This window comes from Dermacentor andersoni, chromosome 6 (assembly GCF_023375885.2).
Source record: "Dermacentor andersoni chromosome 6, qqDerAnde1_hic_scaffold, whole genome shotgun sequence".
In the NCBI taxonomy this organism is placed as follows: Eukaryota; Metazoa; Arthropoda; class Arachnida; order Ixodida; family Ixodidae; genus Dermacentor; species Dermacentor andersoni.
In genome coordinates, this window is record NC_092819.1 from 24,814,932 (window position 1) to 24,839,555 (window position 24,624).

The window sequence follows — 24,624 nt, forward strand, 5'->3', positions numbered from 1 at the left end:
CAGAACGACCGAGATGAACGCGCACGGACAACTCCAAGCGATACATTAAGACCGAGCTTTAAAGTGAATCTTCCTTTGGCTCTTCCCCCAACTTTGCTTAGACGGCCGTCTGGCCGACTAAACTGTGCCGATCACAGAGGCAGTGCAATCTAAGCTGGTGACGTGTTGCGCTGGTCCTGATACCTGCAGTGCACGATATGTGTCCTCGGAAGGGTTTCAATGTGGTCACTAACGTGGGTGGTTCTAGAGATAATGCGTCGCTACATACACCTACGCACCTCATAGTATTCACCAATAGAAAAAGAGAAAAAGAGTGATTGTGAAGAGGAAGATGCGCTATTTTCTGCATCCTTTTAGGAAACACGGTTCAGCATGTTGAGCTAACCAGTAAGCGTCCCCAGCAGCATAAAAAGCAGGTATACCGGGAAGCTATTGCTTTACATTGACAATTATCCTCCGGCGGTTCCTGTTCATTATTTTGTTGTGATCATTTTTAGTAGCATCTACACTGGACGACCTTCTAGAACCAACACCAAAGTGAGAGGAAGGCCTGCAGCATAAAAGGGAGGGAAAAAATATAAAATAGCGACAAAAACATCTTGTATGCCGGCTTTCGGCCGCAAGTAAAGACGACAAACCGCGGGCATGCGCCAAGCGATGTACCGTTCAAGAATCAGGTTCGCCACATCAGGGTGTGCTGTAATAGATATATCTTTGTGATAGCAAATTCTACGTCAGTGGAAAGCTATTTGCGTTCGTACTTCGTACTCTAGGCACTGCGTTGATTGATTCGTGGAGTTTAACGTCTCAAGGCAACACTGATGCTATGTGAGACACGTCATAGTGAAAGGCTCCGGATTAATTTTTCTTTACCACGTAAGGTTCCTTAATATGCATCTACATTTAAGTGCACCGGCGTTTTGGCATTTCGCCTCCACCCAAATGCGGCCCCAGTGACCGGAAATCAAACCCGCAAACCCTCAGCTACATATCGTCGTAGTCATTGAGCCACTGCGGCGGGTATCTGCACTGCACCTACGCCACTGTGGTTTCGCCTATACGTTTCGCCACTTTCGCCACTAGTTTCGCCACTTTCAATTCATTTTTCGAAACACGCCGCGAACAGCCGCGGCTGCGGAATTCTGCTACTGTGGTCGCCATGGCAACGTGATTAAAGGCGGGTGCGGGGTGGTCGACGTCATAAACGCCGTTTTTCCGTGTCAGTGAAATGTGAAGCATTCCTTAACAAAGCTTTTGCAGGAGCTTGTTTAATGAAAGTTTGTTCACTCCGCTAGACAATAGCGACGACAGGCTTCAGGTTGCTCATTTGCTCAATCAGTAATTAAAGATGTCATTAACGTCGTTAATCACGCACACGACAGCGCCAATTTATCTAGAGGCTGCCAATCTGGACACTCGAACGATGAAGATAACGCCACCCTGATTTATACTTCTCTAGATTTCAAATTTTGGTGCACTTCAAAAAATGAAGAAAGAAAGCACCCGGTATAGGAGGCACAGAATAAGCGCACCAAGCTTATGCAAATGTTTGCTGCGGCGGTCGTTTGAAGCCATCCACCCACGAGGTCCTTAATTAACCCACATTACGGTATGTTCTCCGCATCTTTCGCCAGTAAGACTAATTACGCAGACGAGTCGGACGATCGACGCAAGTGTCCCAAGCTTGAAATGCTCCTTTAACAAACATGTTATAGTTTGAGCTGGTGGGATTGATATAGCGAAAGCGAAGCGGACATGAACGCCGGTTCGTGAGACAATCCATGACATTTCATGACTCGCGACATTTCAGATAGCGCGCTGGAGGGCTTCACAAAATCTGATTTAAAGAGAGGTGAAATGGGACGGACTACCTTCTTTTTTCTCTTATACTTTCGCTCTACGTACATGTATAATTGTTTAACCTAAGTGTTTACTCACGGTGTCTTCTGCCATGCTGCTTCTCTCTGTTCACGTATGCACAGGTGTATTCCCACGTTAATATCGTTCCATAAATACCGTTCTCCCGAGTTTCGCCGAGCGCATTGTAACGTGCGTCGCGCAGAGATTGCCAGCTGCCTTCTTCTCCAAAGGTGCCCCCCCCTCTTTTCTTTTTCTCTAAACGCGTTTTCTCAGGTTGCCTCGTGATGACGCAGTCAATATCGATGACGTCATCAGCGTTGCACAAAGTGCGACCGCACACTCGCACGATGCACCTCGTAGGCTCTCATCAGCACTGAACGCCAAACATGTGTCGCTAACAAGATGCCCGAAACACGCGTTGACGCACGCGCGAGAGGCGGCAATCGTCAGCGTTGTTCGCAAGGTATGCCTGAGATCAGACGCGCAGAAGGGAATGAATTTCTCGCGTGGCGCCAATTGCCAAGCAATGCCTCGTTACGCCCCGAACTCGGGGACAGGACACACGTGGTGTTCCAGTAACGAGAGTCACAGAAGCCTATAGAGTCTGAGACTAGGGAGGCGCTGGTGGCACTGCCCACTGACAAACGCATATTGCTTTCTCTAAAAAATCTCTTTGCATATACGCAAGCTCGTTGCCCTGAATGTATACTGTCGCCGAACAGCCACGAACATGGGACAGCACCGGAGCGCTACACTCACAAATGAACTATTTCCTTCGCTGGAAGACCAGAAAATACGTGCGAAATGTTGCTCATGCATACGATTTGTTACGACAGAAGAAAGCGCACATAAGTGAAAAACTAAATTTTCCTTCCGAGCAGAGATACAGCATTATCTTTGATCCAATCCACACCGTGTCTTCATGTAGAGATGGCCGGTTGATCGATTGATCTTCCGATTACTCAATTAAAGCGTTAATCGTGGCTTCGTTTTTGTTTGCTTTGTTTTTTGATGGCAATTAATCGGTTAAGCTCAAATGACCAAAATCAGGCAAGCGCCGGCATAGCAGTCAAGGAGGCGACCAAGTTCCGACTGTGCCCGCGCATGCGCGATGCATTCGTGGCAAAATCTGCACAGGCCTTTAACTTTCCTATTCTCCTTTATGGTGCGGTAGGACATGCGTGTGGAACATTATTTCTTAGCAAAAAAAAAAAAAAGAGCACTGGAGATAACCAGACGCACCTTACTTTCTGTCGTCGCCTGAACGAAGAAGGAAGCGCAGCGCAGAACGAAAATAGATGCCATCCCCTTTGACATTTTCAACAGAGTTGACGACTTGACGTACTAAACGCACAGGCAAAAAAAAAACGAGCCTGAACTAGACGCGACGTTTGTAATATCCCTGCGTTCCTGTGTTGTAAGTTTCTAGTAAGGCGGTATGCCCTAATGAGTACATGAGTATAGAGTAATCTCGCAGCAAGAATAAATACAACTGTCGATTCAAATAGCACGGTTTCTTTCTTTCCTTTTTTCTTCAAAGTGCGTGTATCGTGTCAAGTCACCGGCTTTGACTTTCTTTTTCTCTAGCTTAGTAACGAAAATATATTTAATCTATTAATTAATCTATTAAAAGGTACCGATTGATCGGGTTAAAATTTCTAATCGAGGCTAATTTCAAATCTTGAGGTACGAAATGCCAGCGAAAGCTCGTTTGAAGCTCATCCTTCGCTTCCGCCGGGAATCGCATAACCTAACGAAACCTATAAGCTCACACTTACGAGAAGTGCAACACGCAGGAAATTCTGCATTTCATTCATTCTTAGCAGAAAGCCGACGCTCCCGTCCTGGGTCGTTGGCGTTACAGACGTGCCCACAAAACAGCCGGTATCAGACAAGTGTCATCACTTGCGTATCTCACATATAATACCCGATGTTCTTCTTCGGGCAACCGTGCTTTCTGTCAGCGCAATAAAATGCGGGTCCACGGACCATCGAGTTTGCGCGGTGCTAAAAGAAACCACCAGAATACCGTACCATGCCTGCCATCTCCTTGCCGTCGTGAGACATCTTGTGGACGTAGGGCATCACTGTGGCGTCCGAGGTCCACTTGAGTTGAAACGATCGACCAACACATGCGTGCTTGTCGCGGCCATCGAAGCCGAAAGAGTACTTTTGCTTCCAGAGCCGCACGCACACAAACCCACACTCACGGCAGTTCGGCGTCTAATCTCGTGCCCCCTGCTGCACTGCCTGGCCACTTGCATAGCGTCGCAGCCACGTGACAATATTGCAGTGTCGCATATTGCGCCACTGATAAATGTTGTGTCAGGCACTCGATATTACTCTAATAAAACAGGATAGCCCTCGCTGCAGGAACGCCTGTCGCCTCCTGTCCTCCGTCTCTGCGTCCACTCGGAAATTCACGCTCGTTCTCCGCGTCTGGATTAAATGCGCAAGCATTTATGCGTCGACTCGCTGAGCGAAACCGTCGCTGACGCGTGACGCTTTCACTGCATGAAAAAAATGACGTATTAATAAAAACACAAATCAACGAAAGAAATCAGATGGTTACAAACGCAAATCAGCGACAACTAGTTTTGCACTTGCGACTTCTCGATTCAAAGTCAGGTTTCTCAGTCACTGCGCTGCCCATCCGGTTCCGCACGGTGGCGCAAAACCACACGCCTACCTAAGGCCCCTCAATGAAAAAACAATCTCACATGCTGCCACTTGTACGCGGCTTCGTTAGTTTTTCACTCTCTGAAGCGTCGCATGTTCGCGCTGCGTTTATTTGCAACTTTCCGGGTCGACTTCAACCAAGTCGTCTTCAAACGCACGCGCTTTTTGTGGACTCAGTCATACATTCCATGACATTGTCTTTGTTTGGCCCCAATGTATGCGAACAGCACCTTTTGAGTGTATCGCCGTACGTTACGAAGCGGTGACGGTATACGTGTAGGCAAAAAGGTGCGTTGATGGCGTTCCCATCCTTATATGAGCCGTTATCGCTCGCTCTTTAGCGCCTTATCCATCCGCGGTTATCTTATTTAGGGGCATTACACCTACCGTATTTCGCAATCGTAGCAACGTGACCGCGAAGGTGGCGCGATTTAGCAACCGTGGCAGACATGCAGAGCGTCAGTGGCAGTAGAGAGGTTAAGACAGAAACAACCTCAAGGAGGCACCTGGGATGAGCGGGGAACAACAAGAGTTAATGGACGATGACGGCGACTGAAAGCTACAGCAACGACAGTAGAAGAAAGAAGCTCACGCGACAGCAACGCTACGGGCAGCATGACACCGTCGTCGCATGCTATTCCAATTGGCATCACGGCGTTGCAACCGCGTTTCTTCCGTTTTTGTGCGCGACATTCGCGGCGTTTCTCGCCGTTCTATACCAAACCCAGCGGCACACGACGACGACGACGAAAATCAGGCTATTAGTACAGCAAATGCTTGCGCGTGTTTTAGATGACTCCCAGAGGAGTTTCTGCGTGTATTTTTATTCACACTGACCCCATAGCTAGTGCTATTTTTGCCAGCAGTTAATCGCTTGTTTTTGACGTGGACATATATTCAATTCGATGACATTTTTCCTAATAATGGAAAATTACTTCCACATAGTATTCTAGACGGTATGTTACAAGATCATCTGAAGAACCTTCAAACAAACATCGTAATTGCGACAGATACTTCATAATGTGAAGGAAAGTCAGGTGTAGGAATATTTTCCCCGATTTTTCATTGGACATTTTCTCTTCGGCTTCCAGATTTCATACCGATCTTGTTAGCTGAATTCATGGCAGTGGTGCTGGCATTATGCAAATTAGGATCATCAATTACGTCAGCCGTAATAATCACTGATCCATTATCATTGTGCTCATCCCTTACTGCTTCTCACGATTCTAGCGTAATGAGGACGTTTAATTCATTGGTACCTGGGCACTTGAGAAGCGTGCGTTTCATTTGTGTGCCTGGCCATAAAGGACCAATTTTAAATGAAATTCCGAATTCTCTAGCCAAGGCTTCGATAAGTGGCCCAATTCTCCCCTACTGTACTTTGACTGCTCATGTCACTGCTGCTAGATTTCGCAGGAGTGTCATCATGCAGGCAGTATCAGGCTCCGCAATTACCAACTCTATGGATTACCGACATGTTCTATGCCCTTGGCATAGAGATTTTCGCCAAACACGAAAAACTGAAGTGTTCATCACGAGGCTGCGCTGCCGTATACTTACGTTGAACTTCTATCTACACAGGTCTGGCTTGGTCCCCTCACCATTCATTCTGTGGCGAAGAGGAGACAAGAGACCACTTATTGTTGTCTTGTTGGCGTTTTTCTGTTATAAGAAAACGACTACTGGAAATCCCGCTTCGCAATATTGGCCTAGATTTATCAGTGCCTGTGATCCTATATTTTGGAGCCTCCATTAGTAGGTCAGAAATGTTTGCTTGACAATCCAAGATTACCTAAGTGACACCAATCGATTACCACGTTAGACTGATCGTCCTCCCTCCCCACCATAGCTTTATTTATTTATTTATTTATTTATTTATTTATTTATTTATTTATTTATTTATTTATTTATTTATTAGATTTTCTTTAAACGTTCAAATTGTTAACTCACTTGTTTTTATAGACCTCATTTAACCACCAGATTCATGGCCAATCCCTCACTGTGGGTATGCGCCACAGCCACTCAGGAGAACAACAACAACAACAACAGTTGCAGTAGCTAATCTGTCGGCCACCTCGTCTCCCAGAATTCCAACGTGGCTCGGTAGTCACTGAAAACAGACCATCACGACCAGCAGGAGAGGAACACATACGTTACGTACCCGACACCAGTGACGTTTTCTGTATCAGATGCCGAGAATGTCCTTTGCACCCTGTGCAGCACGAATTTTGCAAAAACATACGGTCCTACGGACATGCAAAGTCATCACTGCTATACAGGATTGACCCATTCCTGCGGTTTTCAGCGAACCAATTGACCGCACTTTCGGCACGCTTCTCCACCGCTTACGTTTACGTGCAGCCTACACGCCTCACTTCTAGTGTCGCATCAGAAGACCAATGTCCCCCCATTGTGGTTACTGTGATAACTCCGAAGTATCAGTGGTGCACATTATCATAGAATGTAGTCGATATGACTGACCGCGGCTTCGCCTGCGTGATCGCTTGAACACCCTCGACAGACAACATCCACTCACACTGAGCAAAATGCATAGATCGTGGTGATGCCCTGGTAAGCGGAGCCATGGTGGTATGGTGCAAGTGCCCTTCGAGATTTTTCAGAGGAGTCTCATCTTATGGACTGTAGTGGCATTACTATTTTGCCGGCGGACATTATCCGGTGGACATTTCATTTCATATTGTGATTCTTTTATAGCGAGCCGATATCGCAGTGATGTGCTTATGTACATTAAGAGGACTCCTTTACTCCTGTGACCATGCCATGGTAAAGGGACTGTGCCTTAGATGCTGGTGCCCATAGACTAGACAATTTTTGTCTCGACAATAAGTAAGTAAGTAAGTAAATAAGTAAGTAAATAAATAAATAAATAAATAAATAAATAAATCATTGTGCAGTTGTGTTCGTGTGTGTATCGTGATTTTGGAGGTTGGAATTTATTTTGCTGATGTTTCTTTTTTTTTTTTTTCTTGCGTAACAAATCTGCGATTTTGGGATAGCCGGCTCTCACTTAACCTACCCTCCTAAGCTTCTGCATTTAAATGAAAAGAGATAAAAAATACCGAGCTGGTCGAAATTAACACGGTGCCTACCACAACCTTAGCCCTGCCCTTTCTCTGGGAAATCAAACCCCGTAAATTAATTTAAAGACGGTCGAGTGATGCGATGTTCTCCTAATTTCACGGAGCCTAGCGACCTTGCAGGTACGACCACATGTGTTTCGCTAGACATAACATGCAGAACGCAGACCAAATATCGCTTCGCAGAACGTTGCCGTCTTCTCACAGCAGTAATGCGTTCTTGCCGGGTCAGGCAATGCTTACAGGAAACTGCGAATGACGCATCGTCGATCCGTAAACACTGCCTATACATCGCATACGTTCTCTCGTAAATCATCCACCAGGCAAATGAAGAGAGAGAGCGAGAGAGAGAGAGAGAGAGAGAGAGAGAGAGAGAGAGAGGGGGGGGGGGGGGACGCAAGCCTTACGTGCTACCGTTCTCTGCACACAGATGCGCGCCGTCTGCAGGCGCAGCTGTTTAGAAGTGAGACGTTCGTGGCGTCGCCATCGTGAGCGCCGCTATATTTTTGTTCCGCCTAACTGAATCGCGTACAGCGGTATGGAAGCTATAGGCACCAACGGCGCTTTAGAGATAACCTGTGCGCAAAGAAAAGTAATGCCAGGAATTTTATTTTTTAGGGAGCCTATTTTGCACATTCGTATCTGTCTGAAGTTCAAACCGATCATAGAGTTTACGGAAGTTCACTACGTCTGCCTACTGTTTTCCAATAGCAGACGACAGTTATGAAATTCAGCTTCAAAATCCGGCCGTATCTGACGGACTGCCCGATTTCGGGATCCCGAACAAATTCTCTTAGCACTCGAAAAACCGAAAGTGATTAATGAAATTACGAATACCGCGAATTGCGGCAGAGTGTGCTCGAAACATCGGTGCTAACTGATGAGGTATGGGAGATAAGTGTCTGGCCATTAACCATCCGATATCCAGCCAAGTTCTGAACAAAACTTGACTGGTATCACATGACGGTGTTTGTTAGTTCTAATCGCATCCTCTTTGAACAAAGCGGAGGCAGGCGCCCTCTTGTGAGCAACAGACGAGTGTTTCAGCGGTTAGACGTTGCCCTTAGCTAGTGTTCTGTTAGTTCGATAATCTAACACAGGTGCCGCAAGAAATCCTTGCAACTGCTCCCTACTGGCCCCAGTGTTGCCTTCCGTTCTTGCAAAGCGCGAGAAATTAGGTCTGAGTTATACAAATATAAGAAAGAAAAGAAAGTAAGAAAGAAAGAAATGGAGCGATCTAGAAAGCGCATGCCGCGAACGAATATGCTGCGCCGGTCGGTTCGAGCTTCCTATTGGTTCTAGGTTCAACAGCGCTGCATTATATTATACCAGACGCCGTCACAGAAGCACGCAAAGAAAAAAAGAAAGGGCCGCTTCTGGGTGTTGGGTTCGCAGACGGTTGGCCCGTTCGCGCGGCATCGCCGGTCGTCCACTCGTTGCGGGTGCCTCGCGTTGCCTGCGCGCCATCTCCAGCAGTTCCGCTCTGCGATTCTGGTGTTTATCGGCCACGCCAGCAGCTCCCAAAGGCTTCCTCTCGAGGAGAACTAAACGTGCAGCGGCATCCAACCCCGGTGGTCTCTCCGATCCGACTACACCCTATAAAGGTCATGGCGTACACTCCGGGTGAGTCTTGTTTACGATATATCGAAGGCATCGCTAACAGCAGTGTGAGCAACGTGACGATCATCATCAGCCTTTTTTTTTTTATGTCTACCGCAAGGCTAAGGCCTCTCTCCCTTGGATCTCCATTTACCCTTGCCTTGCGCTAGCTGATTTCAACTTGCGGCTGCAAATTGCCTAATTCCACCACCCCCAACCGTTTTACCTAGTTCTCTGCCGTCCTCGACTGCGCTTCCCTTCCCTTGGCACCCATTCTGTAACTCTAATGCTCCCCCGTTCATCTACACTATACGCATTACATGGCTTGCCTGGCTCCATGCTTTTCTTTTTTTTCTTAATGTCAGCTAGGATGTCAGCCATCCCCGTTTGCTCTCTGATCCACAGCGCTCTCTTCCTGTCTCTTCACGCTACGCCTAACATTTTTCGTAACATTGGTCTTTGCACGGTCGGACGTAATAATAATAATACATAAAAAAAAAATTCAGGCTTGCCGGCTTTAGCGTCGAAGTCGTCGGCGAAATGAAGCATGCTCTACTTCAAGCAGTGCAGGCAGCGTTCGCGGCTTCTCGAGTCTGCTTCCACCGGAGCACCAAACGAGATCTCTTTTTCTTTCTTTCTTTCTTTTTAACACGCTTGCCACATAGATATGTTCTCTCTCAACACTTGCGATGATACGGATCATGCGTGCTTTTAGGTTGTAAACAAGGCGCCACAGATGTCTCAAAGGTGGGTTCTTGTCAGCTGCGACATGACAACTGCGTAACAATGAACGGTGACCGCACGCGCTACATCATTTCTTTGTTCGTGATAAAGCGGAGTTGCAAGTGCGCTGAGAGCCAGAAAAATTTACTGCGCGTCTCAGGCTTTTGCGCGTAAGAAAAAGCGACACAGCTGCGCAGAACTTGCGTGCGCTTGTGATAAGCACGCCAGTGTTTAGATATGTAAAATGAATACGGAGGATAATGCGGTCCTAAGGTCATCTGCAAGAAAAACAGGATTGATCGCCCTGCATTACTCATGCATGTCTTGAAGTACTGACATGGTGGCTGTATTAGAGAGCTGCTGCTGCATTACGAACAAACGACAGTCTGACAATATCTCCGGCGTGTACACTTTTGGCTGTGTGCGATGAAAACCAACACAACATGCTATTTCAACGTGTTCCAGTTGGAGTCATTGGCCGCCTGTCGTGAAAGGCGTGAATGCTGATCAGGCTCTAGAAAAAGAAAAGTGAGGATGACTCACAACGGCGAGATAATGTGTCTCAGTTTCTGCGTCATCCTGCTGAAAGAATGCGGGGAACAACTCGCGTCGCAACACGAAGCCTTAAATAGCTTTTTTTTTTTTTTTTTTGCCTTCATCGCTAGTAGTTTATGCCGACTGTTTAACCAACCACGCAACATCTGTACTGCCACGGGAATTCAGAGCGATTAATTCTAGCGCTCTAGAAGGACGATTACCTCCGAGACTAATTCCAATATTTTCCGGTTTTTCAAGTTGTGACAATTGTAAAAAATATTTACCTGGGACAAGTACCTCATCGGAAAAATTTGACACGCATAACTAAGTTAAATTCTGGTGATAAGATGCCCGTTTCTGCAATTTTTGTAGTTGTTACTGTTGCTGCTACTCCTTCTGTTGCCGATGCTGCAATCATTTTTGATGATACCAATATTGCCGCTGCCGTCTGTAGATTTAAATTCAATCTAGGCTCTTCTCGTCACTCCTTTTGCTCTTCAAGCAGCTGTCTTAGTTTTCTATATGTGAAGACAGTGCCGTCGCCGGCTGGAACGCGACCATTTTCACGTGAAAAAGAAGACCATAACGCACTGATTGATTGATTGATTGATGTAGCTTTAGATTGATATAGATTGATATATATATATATATATATATATATATATATATATATATATATATATATGAAGGATGTTTCTACGAACATACAAAATTTTTAAAGGTTGCCTGTGGTAGGTTGCTCAGTTCTAGTTTATGAGCCGGTCTACTCGAAGTGACGGACACTACTTGCACAAAAGATTGAAATGCAAAATCGACGAATTAACAAGAATTCACTAATTATCTTTTTAGCTAATTATCTTATAACCCATATTGCAATTTACAAATTCTAGAGGTGGACTTCGCAAGGCGGATCCACTTGGAACGAATTCTCAGGGCGACACCAGTTTCGAGATATAAATTCCCGAACTCCGCGGAGAAATGCATTGGCGTTCCAGTTATTTGCGTGCTTCAGTGCACGAAACGACGTGTTGTTAACAAATTAACTGGAATGCCACTGCATTTCTCCGCAAAATGCAGGAATTCATATCTCAAAACTGGTGTCATCTTGAAAATTCGTTCTAAGTGGATCCGCCTTGCGAACTCCACGGCTAGAATTTCTAAATTGCAATATGCACCATAATGTAATTAGTTATAAGCTTACTTATTGATTTTTCTTTATAAATTAGTCGATATTGCATGTCAATTTGTGGGCAGGTATTGTCCGTCGCTTTGAGTAGACTAGCTCACGAACTAGAATTGTGATATCTGCCACAGGCAACTTTTAAAGATTTTTGAAAGTGTTCGCTGAAACACCCTGTATTCCTGATCCTGTAATTCAACGCTTCACTGCTAGTGAAGCGTTGAATCACAGGATCCGGCAGTGAACCAAGTCAAAGAATAAAAACACGGTGCAAGGTCTGACTATACAACCTACAGTGTTGGGTCGCCAGCCTTTAACAGTTTAGCTAACGTTAGCTGGGGCACCCCACATAAGTCATGCGACAAGCAAGAATAACGAGTTTGGGAACTGCTTAGGCCGCTGTCTTTGAATTATTTTAATTCACATTCAAGAGATAGCAAAGTTCTTCAAGCAACAAAATTTAAGCACTTAGAAAATATTGGCATTTTGAAAACTTTTTTTTTTCAAAAATAACTCGAAACGTAAAGGGTTAGAAATATGTGAACTCAAACCAAATAAGTCTAACTGCAACACAGAACATTAGTTGCCTTGCTTCATTGCCAGCCTCAGGCGCTACAATTTATTTTATGGTTTCGCACCGACTTACCCACAAAAGTGGACAAAATTCATGCGCCTTTGGCATAACACAGCACTCACAATGTACAAATAAACAAATGAAAATTAACTGGCAACCTAAATAAACCAAGGGGAACCTTCACTAATTCTGGAGCTTCCTGCTCCAGAATTAGTGAAGGCTGAATATGCCGTGCCAAGTATCTCAGTCGAACAAGGGTGGTGACCATCATGTGCAGTGCCTCGGGGAAATGCATGCAGCAGTACGACAATACCTGCTCTCTTGTTTATTGCTCATGCCACAGCGATCGATTAATCGCAATTAAATCACTGATCGAAAATTTAGAGAGTTAAAATTGTCCTGCAAAGGACACTACTGGTAATAAAATCACCAGCAGCGCTTGTCAAATGGGCGCCGCAGTGCTACAGTTGAACTGCTGAGAAGGGCCGAGCCCCTCCTTAAACCATGGAAGGCGGGCCGCCCCAACACGCCTGACTTTAAGCACTAAAACTAGCGTGGACTCCACCTGGAGCGTATCGTGGTCACATTTGGCTAATGATGCTCGCCAGCCGCATTCTGCACACAAAGTATGACAAGCAACTTTGCTCTTCACAAGTTTGGGTTATGATGGTGTTGTATTTGATGCCCTAGGCCAGGTTTAGTTGTCAAGGAAAGTTGCACGATCCCCGTATGAATGGCGAAATGGTTTCAGTTGGCTCACAGGAGCAATACTCTCACTGCCGCTTGTAGTGCTTTCCAAGTCACCACTGGCACGGCGGAGTCACAGGAGTCTTTTGGTCTGTGATCTTGAACTCTCCTTTAAAAGTTGTTGCAAGCTTTGTCATACCATCGTTAATGGATTGTTGGTATTGGTGAAAGACGTACTGATCCACAGAAAAGATGTCACAATGTGTTTTGTCCCAATGGTGTTGACGACCTTGCTGAGCTCTGGCAGCATTCTCTTCTGCTGCATCTCGAGCCTTAGTTAAGTCTAGAAGACTTCCTTCGAGAGCCTCACACCTTGGACGGCGTCAACCTCTCCGTTGGTAGTAGTGGTATGTACCCTTCGATGGGCGAGAACTGCAAAGGGATATTCATTCTTGTGCTCGCGTCGAATGCGGCGGCAGTGAGTTTCTTTTTCTAAAACGATGAGTCGGTGCAGCACGCCTTCCTGGTCACAACAAGTGTAGTGTTACTTTTCTCGACTAGGCCATTGTTCGCCGTGCGGCATAGGCGACTGAGAAGTGTTACTGAATGCCTTGGAGCAAGAGAAAGGCTGAATCACTTCTTTTGTAGAAGTTGCAGAGACGGCACCGGTCACTATAAAACGCGTGGCAAAGTTTATAACATTGATGATGCATCTGTTGTTGTCACATATCACTGCGGCATAGTCGAGGGAAATTGTGGAGAATGGGACCTCGGTTACCGGCATGAGTCCCATTACACCGGCGTTCTTTGCGGCTGTGCGATTGTTGTTTTTCGACAAGTTTGACATCCGCCAACATACTGTGTCGCCATAGAAGTCATTTGCGGCCACCAGTAGCGGTCTTGTGCCTTCTTCCGCGGGCACCTTGCATCCAAAAGTCCGCTGTTGTCACGTGCCAGTTGTGGGAGATATGGGGTTCTCCTCCGTACTCTTGGGACAAAGGAACGACAACACAGTAGTGCAAACAGTCACAAGGGCATTTATTGCACCTTTCATAGATCAATGCCTGCTAGCCGAGTGGCTATCCACAAAACATGCCGATGGGCGCGCGACAAATCTAGAAGTCCGACTCACCGCGAGCGAGCGAATATGTTCGCCCCATGCTGGATCCCAACGCCTGGTCGTTCGCGTGTTCGGTCACGCCAACGGAGGCGCGCTCGAAGGCCGCCACGCGAGGCGGTCTCGCAGAAGCATGGGTCGCCGCGCGCGCGTGGGACGTCCACGCCGTGCGCCCGACCCGCCGGGAAAGAGGGTCGCTCCACGCGCGGCACGGCACGTCCGTGCTGCTTGCTGTCTCGAACCCCAGAGAGCAAGCGCCTTCCCTCGGCGCCCGAATAACCCCGCCGCGACGGTGGCGCCATCTCTCACACCGCGCTTGTACCACTCCGAGCGCCGCGGGCGCCAGGCCACGCGAGCCGTGCGGGAAAAACAGCATATCAGGGGATGCGCTATGCGGGAAAACATCAGGGGACGCGCGAGAGTCGCGCATCCCCACACAGTTCAAGAACAGACTGTCACAATTTACGGGGCACTAAAATTGGGCTCAAATTGAGAGATGGGCGAAGGGTACAGAACGTCGCCTATGACAAGAAAGCCCTGAAGTGCTTCATCATCGGTTAACAGACGGTGGCGTCTAGCTTTGCACTCCTCGTCCTCGTCTTGGAATTGACAAAGTGTTCTCATTGCGTGCAGGGCACCACAGGCAAGACACGTCAACGTATCTTCGATTGCGTTCAGCTTGACATGCTTGTGCTACACGGTGAACTCAAACTCTACAAGTTCAATTAACATACCGGTAAAGTGCCACGATGGTTTCATGTTTGTTGTGAGACAAACCACAGTCCAATTATCTGTCAGCAGACAAGACTTACTATGAAGAAGATAATGCCAAAATTTGTGACACGCAGCCAATGCACCACCAGTCAATCCTATACATTGCTGCGCGACTTCTTGGCAGAGAACAACGCTCTATACTTGCATAGTCGATCACCACATCATTACCATATTGGCACTGTGGCAGTACAGTCCCGAGGGCAGAGGTAGAGGCATCCGTGGTCACAGTAGTTGGGGCAGAGGGATGAAAATTACCAAGACTTTGCCCTGAGGTAAGGGCATCACGCATGGCCTGGGACGCAGATTCACAGTCAGGAGTCCGCTTATATATGCCACTTCTTACAACGGTCTGAAGGGGATCCGCAAACTTATGGCGAAGTTTGAGATAAATCGTTGGTAGAAGTTCGCAGTTTGAATTCGTGAAAGCACTTTTCGGGCCGTAGTTGGCGTTGGTATTTTCGAAATAGCTTCTACGTTTGGTGAGTTTTGGTAGTTTCCATCTTTGAAATAGCATAACCAAGAAACGTCAAGGATGGTGCAGTGAACTGTCACTGGGATGTAGTTCTTTATGCGTTGAGAGACAACACAACAGGGAAAATCCAAGGACTGGACGATGGCAGGACGATTCCTTTTGTAAGAAGCTCTTCACAGTGGCGTTCCATGAATACATGGTCAGCCTTGCTATATCAGTAAGGCCGGCAGGCACATGGCAATAAGCCTGGAACAAGGTCAATAGAATATTGAGACTCTTCGCAAAGGCCAAGATTATTATAAACACTGGCGATAAGATTAATATGTTGGTGCAGGACGTGTTGGAGTCCAGTGCCTTCTTGCAGTAAATGTTACACAAAATGAGGAACGCGTAACGGAAGATGTGTACTGCCAATCTTGACATCCTTTACGCTAAGTGCATTTGGTTCACACGGCATTACTTCAGGTAAACAACTTTCATGACATACCAGTGATAACCATGACCGTTGAGTCCCGTCCCGCAAACGCACGAACTGCAGGCAGCCTGTGAATGACACTGTGTAAAAGAAGAAGTGCGAGTAGGCAAGGTAACAGCCCATTGGGCATTTATAGTAACATTTTCTCTAGGCATTGCAACACAACACTTGTACTTGGGCGGCGAATTTTCGTTGGGCGAGGTGGCTGTACAAGAATATCGGCGTGAGCTTCCTCAAAGCAATCCTCCCCAAGGATCAGAGGTAACGGGTTTCGAGCCATAAGTAGGTCCTCAAGCAATGCGGAAACAGGCCCAACATTAATCAGAGTGGAGAATGTACGTACCAGCTACCGTTGCGGTGTCATCACCTACGACAGTTATGGGTGGCTTTGTCTATGACAAAAGGTGGTGGAGCTATTTACATTCTGCGAAAGTGTGTTTTGTTCAGAACCGCCCTCTAAAAAGCTGTCTATATAGTGCCTATGTAACTGCAATGTGTACTGAAATTACAGCACACTGAATATGAGCAAAGCGGGAACAAGGTAAATGTGGGAGCCAACGTTTCAACAAATGGACTTGGTTCGTCCGTCTTTAATTTCCATCTCCCACCTTCCCCATGTTTTCCCACCCCCCTGAATAAGTGATTCATCTAGTGGCTCTGAATCCTGAAGGTATGCCATGTAAGGAAAGTCATCTTGCTGGTTGGATGAGTGAGAGGCATTGGACTTGAACTGAAGGCACTCAATGCAAGATATATACTCGAAGGCTGTTATAGCGTACGGCGTTGTTTAAGATTTGTCCGGGCGGTGAGCAAAAGCGCCATGTTTTAAGCTGACTGCAGGGAAGCTTGCTGGTCATGTGGCAAAAATGGGATGCGACGTGATGAAAATGAATCTTAATGCGGTTAGCATTCTTGGGGTACTACACGCACTTTTTGGTGTCTGTCTGTCTGTCTGTCTGTCTGTCTGTCTGTCTGTCTGTCTGTCTGTCTGTCTGTCTGTCTGTCTGTCTGTCTGTCTGTCTGTCTGTCTGTCTGTCTGTCTGTCTGTCTGTCTGTCTGTCTGTCTGTCTGTCTGTCTGTCTGTCTGTCTGTCTGTCTGTCTGTCGGTCTGTCGGTCTGTCGGTCTGTCAGTCTGTCTGTCTGTCTGTCTGTCCGTCCGTCCGTCCGTCCGTCCGTCCGTGACCGTTTTCCCACCAGCTTGGGTCACTGAGATTGACTAGCCCATGGTCTAATGGGTAGCGCATCCGGCGGATGTGCTGAGGCAAGAGACTTCGCACCAACCGTCACACGAACTTGAGTCACTGGGTATGTGGCACTGGGTATGCGCCGCTGTTCAGTGAACCTCTTTGATGCCAATTTGGAGCCCTGGATAATGTGCCACTCAGTCTGGACCGCTCTTCAACGAACCTGACGCCAACTTGGGTCACAGTGCGTGCTACTACGCGCCGCTCTTCAGTAGTCCTCTTTGATGCCAACTTGGGTAACGATGCATGTGCGACTGCGTATGTTCCTCTCTTCAGCGCCAAAAAGATATTCTTTAAATTTTTCCGTAGCTTGGCGTAATCGAACCCGCGCCGCGCGCGGACTTCGCTCGAGAGGGCTCGTTATGTGTGAATATGACAGTGTTCTTAAAACAGCGCTTGTGGCTGAGGACGAAAAGTACACAAACGACAGAACGGGCGCTGAACTTCCAACTAGCGTTCATTTCAACTAACCAGCTACTTCCTACATAGTGCGCGTCAGACGCATAACACACACATCATTATACAAAAGATTGCGCAAGTCATATTAATGCATGTGTCCAGATGCCTGGAAAGAAATAAAACTTCTTTTTCGTGCAGCGCCAAAGGTGACCAGTTGACACACTGACCACCTGCTTTCCTTATATAACACGCTCCAACTATATTACTTTTTGTCTTAGCTTTTCCTTTGCTTAAAAAATTGTGTTAGCAAACATGGGTATGCGCGCACACGTTTTTGCAGTGTTCTGCGAAGTGGCTTCCGTATCCTTTTCGAACGTCATTATTGCGCTGTACGCGATAACAGAGGCTGAGCAACCTGCCTACTTCAGTCTTTCTACTTGGCTTGACACACTAGGCTCGATAGATCTGGTGACCACATGACTTTCGTAAAGGTGCCTTTAAAAATGAATTGACCTTAGAACACATGACCTAAAAGGCTATATCTTGACCTAAAACAAATGATATTGTTTTAGGTGAAGACATACCATTTTCTTTAATTCTCGTTAATCCGCATTCCGTACCAGAGGCAACACCAATTTTATATATCCCTCATAATGGTGTTGCAAAAGATGACTTAGTTTATGTCGTTGCCTTAAAAAAATATACACTCGAATCATCAGCATATATATCTGACGTCAACAGCTTTACCTAATCAGGAAAATATTATTTGAAAAAAAAACAACTTGCTGATTGCAACTTCAAACGCTCCTTTATGAATGCGCAATTCTTTCGCGGACATTGATATAAATCGTGCCTGGGCTTTAGTATCACCTGCATAACCGTGAGACGCATGCACACCAAGATACACGCCGCCCAATCTGCAAATTGTCCTCTCCCTTCGCAAGTTCACGGGCTTCATGGTGCCCTCGGTAAGATGGCGCCAGTCCGGTATCCATTTCGGAATTTTTTCTCCACTAAAGAACTCTGTCCCATATAACCTACACTTATACGATAAATGCAGTGCGAAATAAACGACTTCATAAAGGCACATATAGCACACATCATAGGCGCCCACTTAAACTCTACAATGCTTCCCAGCTGTGCTAGTCGACTCCTACTATTCCAAGATTCAGCGGACACTTCCTTTTGACAGCATGAAGCAAAGAAAAATATGTCAGTTATGTATCGTCTTCTTTCTTTTCATGTTGTTAAAAGACCCTCCGGTAAATGTTAAACCATACTTCCAAATTCCGCCACAAACATGAACTGTCGCAACTTGGCGCTTGTAAGTTTACGTTCGTCGTCGTGCTCCTAAGGACTCGTTTATTTCGCGCCATTGCATTTATTATATCGATGTGCCAAGTATGCCAAGCGGCAGTGCTCTTGCACCCTTCTATATTACATGCTCTTACAACTCCAAACCTCCCTGCCTTTCCTCTCTTTGTTATCTCTCTTTCTTGCCAAGCTGGAGTTATATTCCTACGACGACGTTCATAAAGAAATGTTCCTTGCCTTCTGCTGCAGCCCCAACCCCGACCGTGATAGTGGTGCCTACACAGTCGCTGACAGCCACGCCGATGCAGATGCGCTGCCCACACTGCTGCCATGAAATCATGACGCAGACAAAGAAGACGGTCGGCCTGTGCACCTACATCATGGTCGGAGTGTGCTGCTTCTTCTGGTGAGTAACGCGTATTCTGGGGAATCTTCTTTTTTTCGTTTTGACCATATTATAGTCATTTTTGTAGTTTGTTGTATTCTACTTGCATATTATGATGTATTTATTATATGCAGTGTAGTTGTGCTTGTCATGTAGCTTTCTTCTTTCTTTCTAAATAACGTGATGCTGTTCACCTTTCTACGGTACATGGATTACAGGAAGCCTCGTGATCAGTCTTTTGGCCATGAGACTTACAGATTAATGTATTCTTTGAAGTGTATTGTTCATATTTATGGGAGCGTAAAAATTGAAATGAAATGAAATGCACATGCATGCAGGCCTTCTTCGTGAAGAAGGTGCATAAGTGGCCCGTGGAACTCTCTTGCCCGTGATTAACCGCTCACAGTCTGCAGACTGGTCTGTCGGTATATCGCGGCGCCTCTAACAACCTTCTCTCTTGTAGCCTTTGTCTCTGACCATAGAAACAGCAGATGGCGATCATCCGCTGAAGACACGGGGACAGAGCACTTTTAAGCACTTCGCCAGGTAAACCTGGGTCTGGGCTGGGCCCCAACCTGGCCCCCAGACCCAGGTTGCGCAAACTGCCCAGCCTGAAGTCTCCGGAGTGAAACGTTCTCCAACCGAGTGAGATTACGAGGAAGGGAGCAGACACACAGGAAGATTCGAGCACTTGAGTCTCGTCACAGAACGGGTTTACGGGCTAGAACGGTGGTAGCGCGAGTCGAATGAAAGTAGGAGGCCTGTCAAGAGAAGAAGAAAAGTGATTGGTATATATTAAAAAAAACATGAAGGTGGTTAAGAGCAAGGTAAAGACGTAGTGATGAGCAGCGGACGAACGCGGGAAGCCTGAAGCCAACATTTTAGCAAGGGGACAAAGAGTCAGTTTTTGCCCTGACGAACTCAAGTCTCCTTGCCGAATCGTCGGCTATACAGGCTGAGGTTTGCTATACAGGCTGAGGTTTGTTCGCCTACCGTTGATCCCTTTGAAAGGCTTTTTGGGCAAGCGACGTGCCGGACGCCCAACGTGTTGCCTCAGTGCAAAATCTTACTTGGTATATAGAAAGCGTGCTGACGCTTTTCTGTGAAGTCTGCAGACGTCTTGTGGTATTATTTAGGCCTTCCAGACATTATTGCATGTTTATAGACGTTCAGCTAATAAGCCGCTAGGTAATCTGCCGACCGCGGTGGCTCAAGAAAACCAATAACGTTTCTTCCTGACAGTCTGTAGAACATGCGAGCGAAAGGAGAAGCCTATCAGAAGGGAAAGAGGTCTACGAGTAGTCTGTAGACAATATGTACTGTATGAATTGATATCTATAGCATTGAAGCCGACGCAGGATGGGAAGAAAACTGCCTTGGCTTGAGAAGCACCGACCGAGTTCATTTCTGAGATGTCAATCAACTGAGAGACCAGATCGACAAAACTGATATCTGAGGAATGGTTATTTATTTATTTATTTATTTATTTATTTATTTATTTATTTATTTATTTATTTATTTGATTTATTTATTTACTAAATATAGCCACATTGAAAAGTGGTTCTTTGTAGAGCCGGCTACGCTAAACCCCAAATGCACAACTTTGGAGAGAATACAAAAAAGAAAGCTAGAAGTAAATAACAACAAGCATTCTGGCAGTGATGCTCTGTTAACCAGAGGTTGTTCAGGTTGATGTGTGAATATGGATGTTGCATCTATGTGCACTTGAGTGGACTCTTTCGCTTCTCTTTGATGGTTAACCGTCCCAGGTACCAGATTAGGCTTTCGGTGCTGGCATCTGAGTGCTCTTTGTGTGCTTGTGACGAATTTGTACGTATATACAGTGCGTGTCGACATTCTCTTCTTGGTTTGTTTGTGTTTCCTTTTCTACCCGAGTAATGTGTTTTGATATTATGGGTCAAACGGCCCTAGCGAAGCCTACTTTCCTGTTTCGTCCGTCTAAAATCTTTAAAAAAAGAAGCACTACGCACATGGACGCAAAATGAGTACGTGCCAAATTTATCAGGCGACAGCAAGTACAAGAATAACAACAACACTCACAGGTCACGAGAGCACAAATATTTCCATCACGGATACCAGCACCGGAAGAACGTCATAGTATTTCTCACAGCCACCCATCACCAGGAGAGAGAGAGCCCGTACCAGCCTTCTATACCCGCCACGGTGGCTTAGCGGCTGCGGCGCTGCGCGTGCTAATCACGAGGTCGCGGTTTCGATACCCGGCCGCGGCTGCCGTGGTTTCGATGGCACAGGGATGCAGTAGTGCTCGTTCACCGTGCTCCGGGTTCGCGTTTAAGAAACCCAGGTGAACAAAATTAATCCGGAGTTCCCGGCCACTATGACGTGCCTCGTAATCAGATCATGGTTTCTGACACGCACAACCGCACAATTTATTTTATTTTTTGTCACACTATAGCCTTTTCGTGCTTTCCTTGTATGTGCGGTTGCTGTTTTTACTTTTGTTATTAATGTTAGTGGTGGTGATATTGTTTTGTGGTGATGATCGTGGTTTTCTTTCTCTTTTCTTCTTTTTGTAGTAGTTGTGCTTCTCTTTTAAAAAAAAAGAAAACCGCGCTCGCGTGTGTGCAGTTTACCCTGCTTCTGGGTGCCCTTTGTGGTGGACGCGTGGAAGGACACCGCCCACAGCTGCCCCAACTGTCACATTACGCTGGGAGAGCGCCGGATGCTGTGAACGCGACGGGACACCGGCCGCCGCCGCCGCCTACGTTAACAGGAAACGGCGCACGGACTGACGCGGCTTCTGCTGTGCGTTGCTGACGGCGAGGATGACGTGCGGCGGAAGCAGCGGCGACGACCACGTGTCCGCGCTAACCTCGCGCAAGCTTGTCACGTTCACGTGCCAGAGGCAACTCGTGGACTCTGCGTTTTGTGCGCGTGCGAAGAGGGTAGAGCTGTGCGCGCGCAATGGCTCATTCCCGCTGCTGTATTCGTCCGTCTCGTGTGGTCGGCGTCGCACACGCAGACATAGAGAAAGGCAGTAATCCACGCCAGTAGGTCTGTCATACTGAGATTCCTAAGCGGCGCTGAAAAGGACAAGGGCAGGTGTAAGAACGACCACACACGTTCTCATATCCGTCCTTCTCTTTTTAGCCCTACTTAGGAATCGCAGTTTGACAGGTATAGAGAAGACGCGAGGAAAAAATTTGTCGTTCACCTGAACTTTCCTTCGCACTAGTATTGTACGAGTACTTTGCCTTCATCATTTCTGCGGAACTAGTATGTGTGGTTGCACTATAAAAAATGTGCCAGTGTTTGAGCTCAGAAAGAAAGCAAGTGAACGTAAAGGCTACGCGTTTTCAGGAAATCACATTTCGGCAATAATCTCCCGTAAATTCTATTCAGTAACTTACGTTGTGATTAACTTGGAGACATTCTTCGTGGACATTTTCGTTTCAACTGGTGGCAATTAGTTCGGCATCTTCCTTGAAGACCACTCTCAGTAAACATCTTGCAATTGACTTGACCATTTCCTTGACTCTCTTCAAGCTACCTTTCGTGCGCTAATTAGTTTCGCAACCTTCTTGGTTGAGCCTTTTCGAAGTAAACCACGCGATATGAGTAGACAGTCTTCTTCGCTTACACATTATGAGTACACGTCTTCCCTGAGCGCTTTCAGAGACATCTCGCGAGAAAAGCGTGTTCAGTTGGGCGGATTGGTACCTATGGGAACTTGAAAGTAACAGCGCTAAGTACACGACCACGACGAGAGTCGACAAACACGGCCCTGTGGGGCAAGTGGTGGCGGCGTAAACTTCGGTCCAGATTCTCGCAAAAAGTGTTCCTGAGAGCCAGAAAGAAAAGAACGCAACGTCGAAGCCAATCATAAAGTATCGAGATAGAGTGAAAAGCTTAGAGGTTACCCAAGGAGAGGAAAGAAAAGGGGTCCAAAATAAAGCGACGCACTCGCCGGGCCAGATATGCTCAGGCGGATAATCGCTTAGCTTTCGTCAACCTCGCCTCACGAGTGTTCGTTGGTCACTATAAATGAACAGCAAGAAAAAGAAATACCGCGTTATTGGCGCCTTACGAATGCGGAAGCATTGATTACGAGGCAGAGAAAGGTCGTTCATAGCCCTTGTCTGTTTAACGCTTTAAAGCTTGAGTTTTCTTTTCATCAAATTACCATGCAATTAGTCTGACAATGATGATAATGGGGATGATGATGACCACGCTGAACGTAAGTGGCCGCTAAATACTGCATCAAGAGGCCCTATACGAGATGGAAATGCGACCTCCGATGTGTTATCGGGCAGGATAACAAAGGCGCGGATTGAATAAACAACAAAAGTAGAGCACATATTATGAAAAATAACAATTATACAGGTAAGCATAAAGCCGGAAAGCATAAATACAATATCAAAGCTAAACAAAGTTGAACGACGGGCGTTACCCAAATTCAACGTGTGCACCGTGCAATGAAGTACGAAAACACGAAATGTGGAATACAAGTACACTCTCGTATAAGGTAAACCAGCGAGTGGAAAAAATACAGTTCGGTACTAGTCAGCTTACAGTGCCTGGAAGTATAATAATTACGAGAAATGTAACAGCTAATGCAGCGATTAGGTATGTGTTTTTATTTCTTTTGTTTCGTGTGCTTCAAGGCTAACGCTAAACATAGTCTGGCATTTATTTTTTTGAACGAAAATGGGTGAGAGCACATCGTTACAGATATTACCAATCTGTCAATTTGAGGAGGAAAAGGCTGAATTTTTTTTTTAATTTTATATGCGGTTGTTAACGCGCAGAGGTATACATTCCGCCGAGAACTCAATAAACAAATTTACAGGCAGAAAAAAAAAATTCCTTAGCTCTCTTCGTAATTTTTTTCAGCACTGGAGCAAAAAGGCAAGAAACAAATAAAAAAAGTTCGAGTATTCTAAAATCAGAGCTCAGAACGATTCTGCGTCGTTTTTACGAAATTCAGACCACTTTAACGTGACTATTAAGTGGTTCTTGTTTTTCGGCCGCACGAATTTTTTGGCGCTGAAATATCATTGAGGGGCCGGCTAAAAAGTCAAGTAATCGCTTAATCATCAATTATACCAGTTCAGAAATTACGATCCCAGCTGCACGTGGCGATCTGCGAGAATTCGCTGACGGACCCGCCACCCAAGGGGCGCGACATAATGAAACTTCGCGTCGCCTGTCACCTGCAACGCAAATAGTGCTCGAAGCGTAAAACAGGTCGCAAAAAAAGTGTTAATTGGAAATGCTCTTCATTTGCTTTTGCCTATACAGTAGACATTTTGCTTGTACAGAATTAGATTTGTCGGTTAATTCGAACCTGGCCGGCACCCACGCATTTTTATGGGCCCAAACATTTGTTATTTCGATCCTAAAATTGGCCTTCGCCGGATAATTTCAAGGAATAAAGGCAGCTCGCAATGTCTGTTTACGGTATTTAGCCGATTCTAACAACACTTCTTCCTTTTCCTCCAATAAAATTGGGCCGAAAATTGCCT

At 46.2% G+C, this 24,624-nt stretch overlaps 2 protein-coding genes across 4 annotated transcripts in view; one reads left to right on the forward strand and one right to left on the reverse strand.

Moving 5' to 3' along the window:
* LOC129382267 (sodium-dependent nutrient amino acid transporter 1-like) overlaps positions 1-4,310 on the reverse strand; it is a 43,984-nt gene extending 39,674 nt beyond the window's left edge. Inside the window, exon 1 of one of the 3 annotated variants that reach the window (XM_055065954.2) lies at positions 3,895-4,310. In XM_055065954.2, the coding sequence (XP_054921929.1) occupies positions 3,895-3,945 (51 nt within the window). In that variant the 5' untranslated portion in view covers positions 3,946-4,310. Of the gene's footprint in view, positions 1-1,938; positions 2,021-3,894 lie in introns of those variants that run through there. The other 2 variants (XM_055065956.2, XM_055065955.2) reach the window with 2 other exon arrangements.
* Positions 4,311-8,915: 4,605 nt separating this feature from the next.
* On the forward strand, positions 8,916-22,617 carry LOC126521744 (lipopolysaccharide-induced tumor necrosis factor-alpha factor homolog). Its single transcript, XM_050170484.2, has 3 exons — positions 8,916-9,260; positions 18,982-19,138; positions 21,728-22,617. Exons 1-3 carry the CDS (start codon positions 9,245-9,247, stop codon positions 21,828-21,830), a joined length of 276 nt encoding a protein of 91 aa, XP_050026441.1. The 5' UTR covers positions 8,916-9,244; the 3' UTR covers positions 21,831-22,617.
* Positions 22,618-24,624: the final 2,007 nt, after the last annotated feature.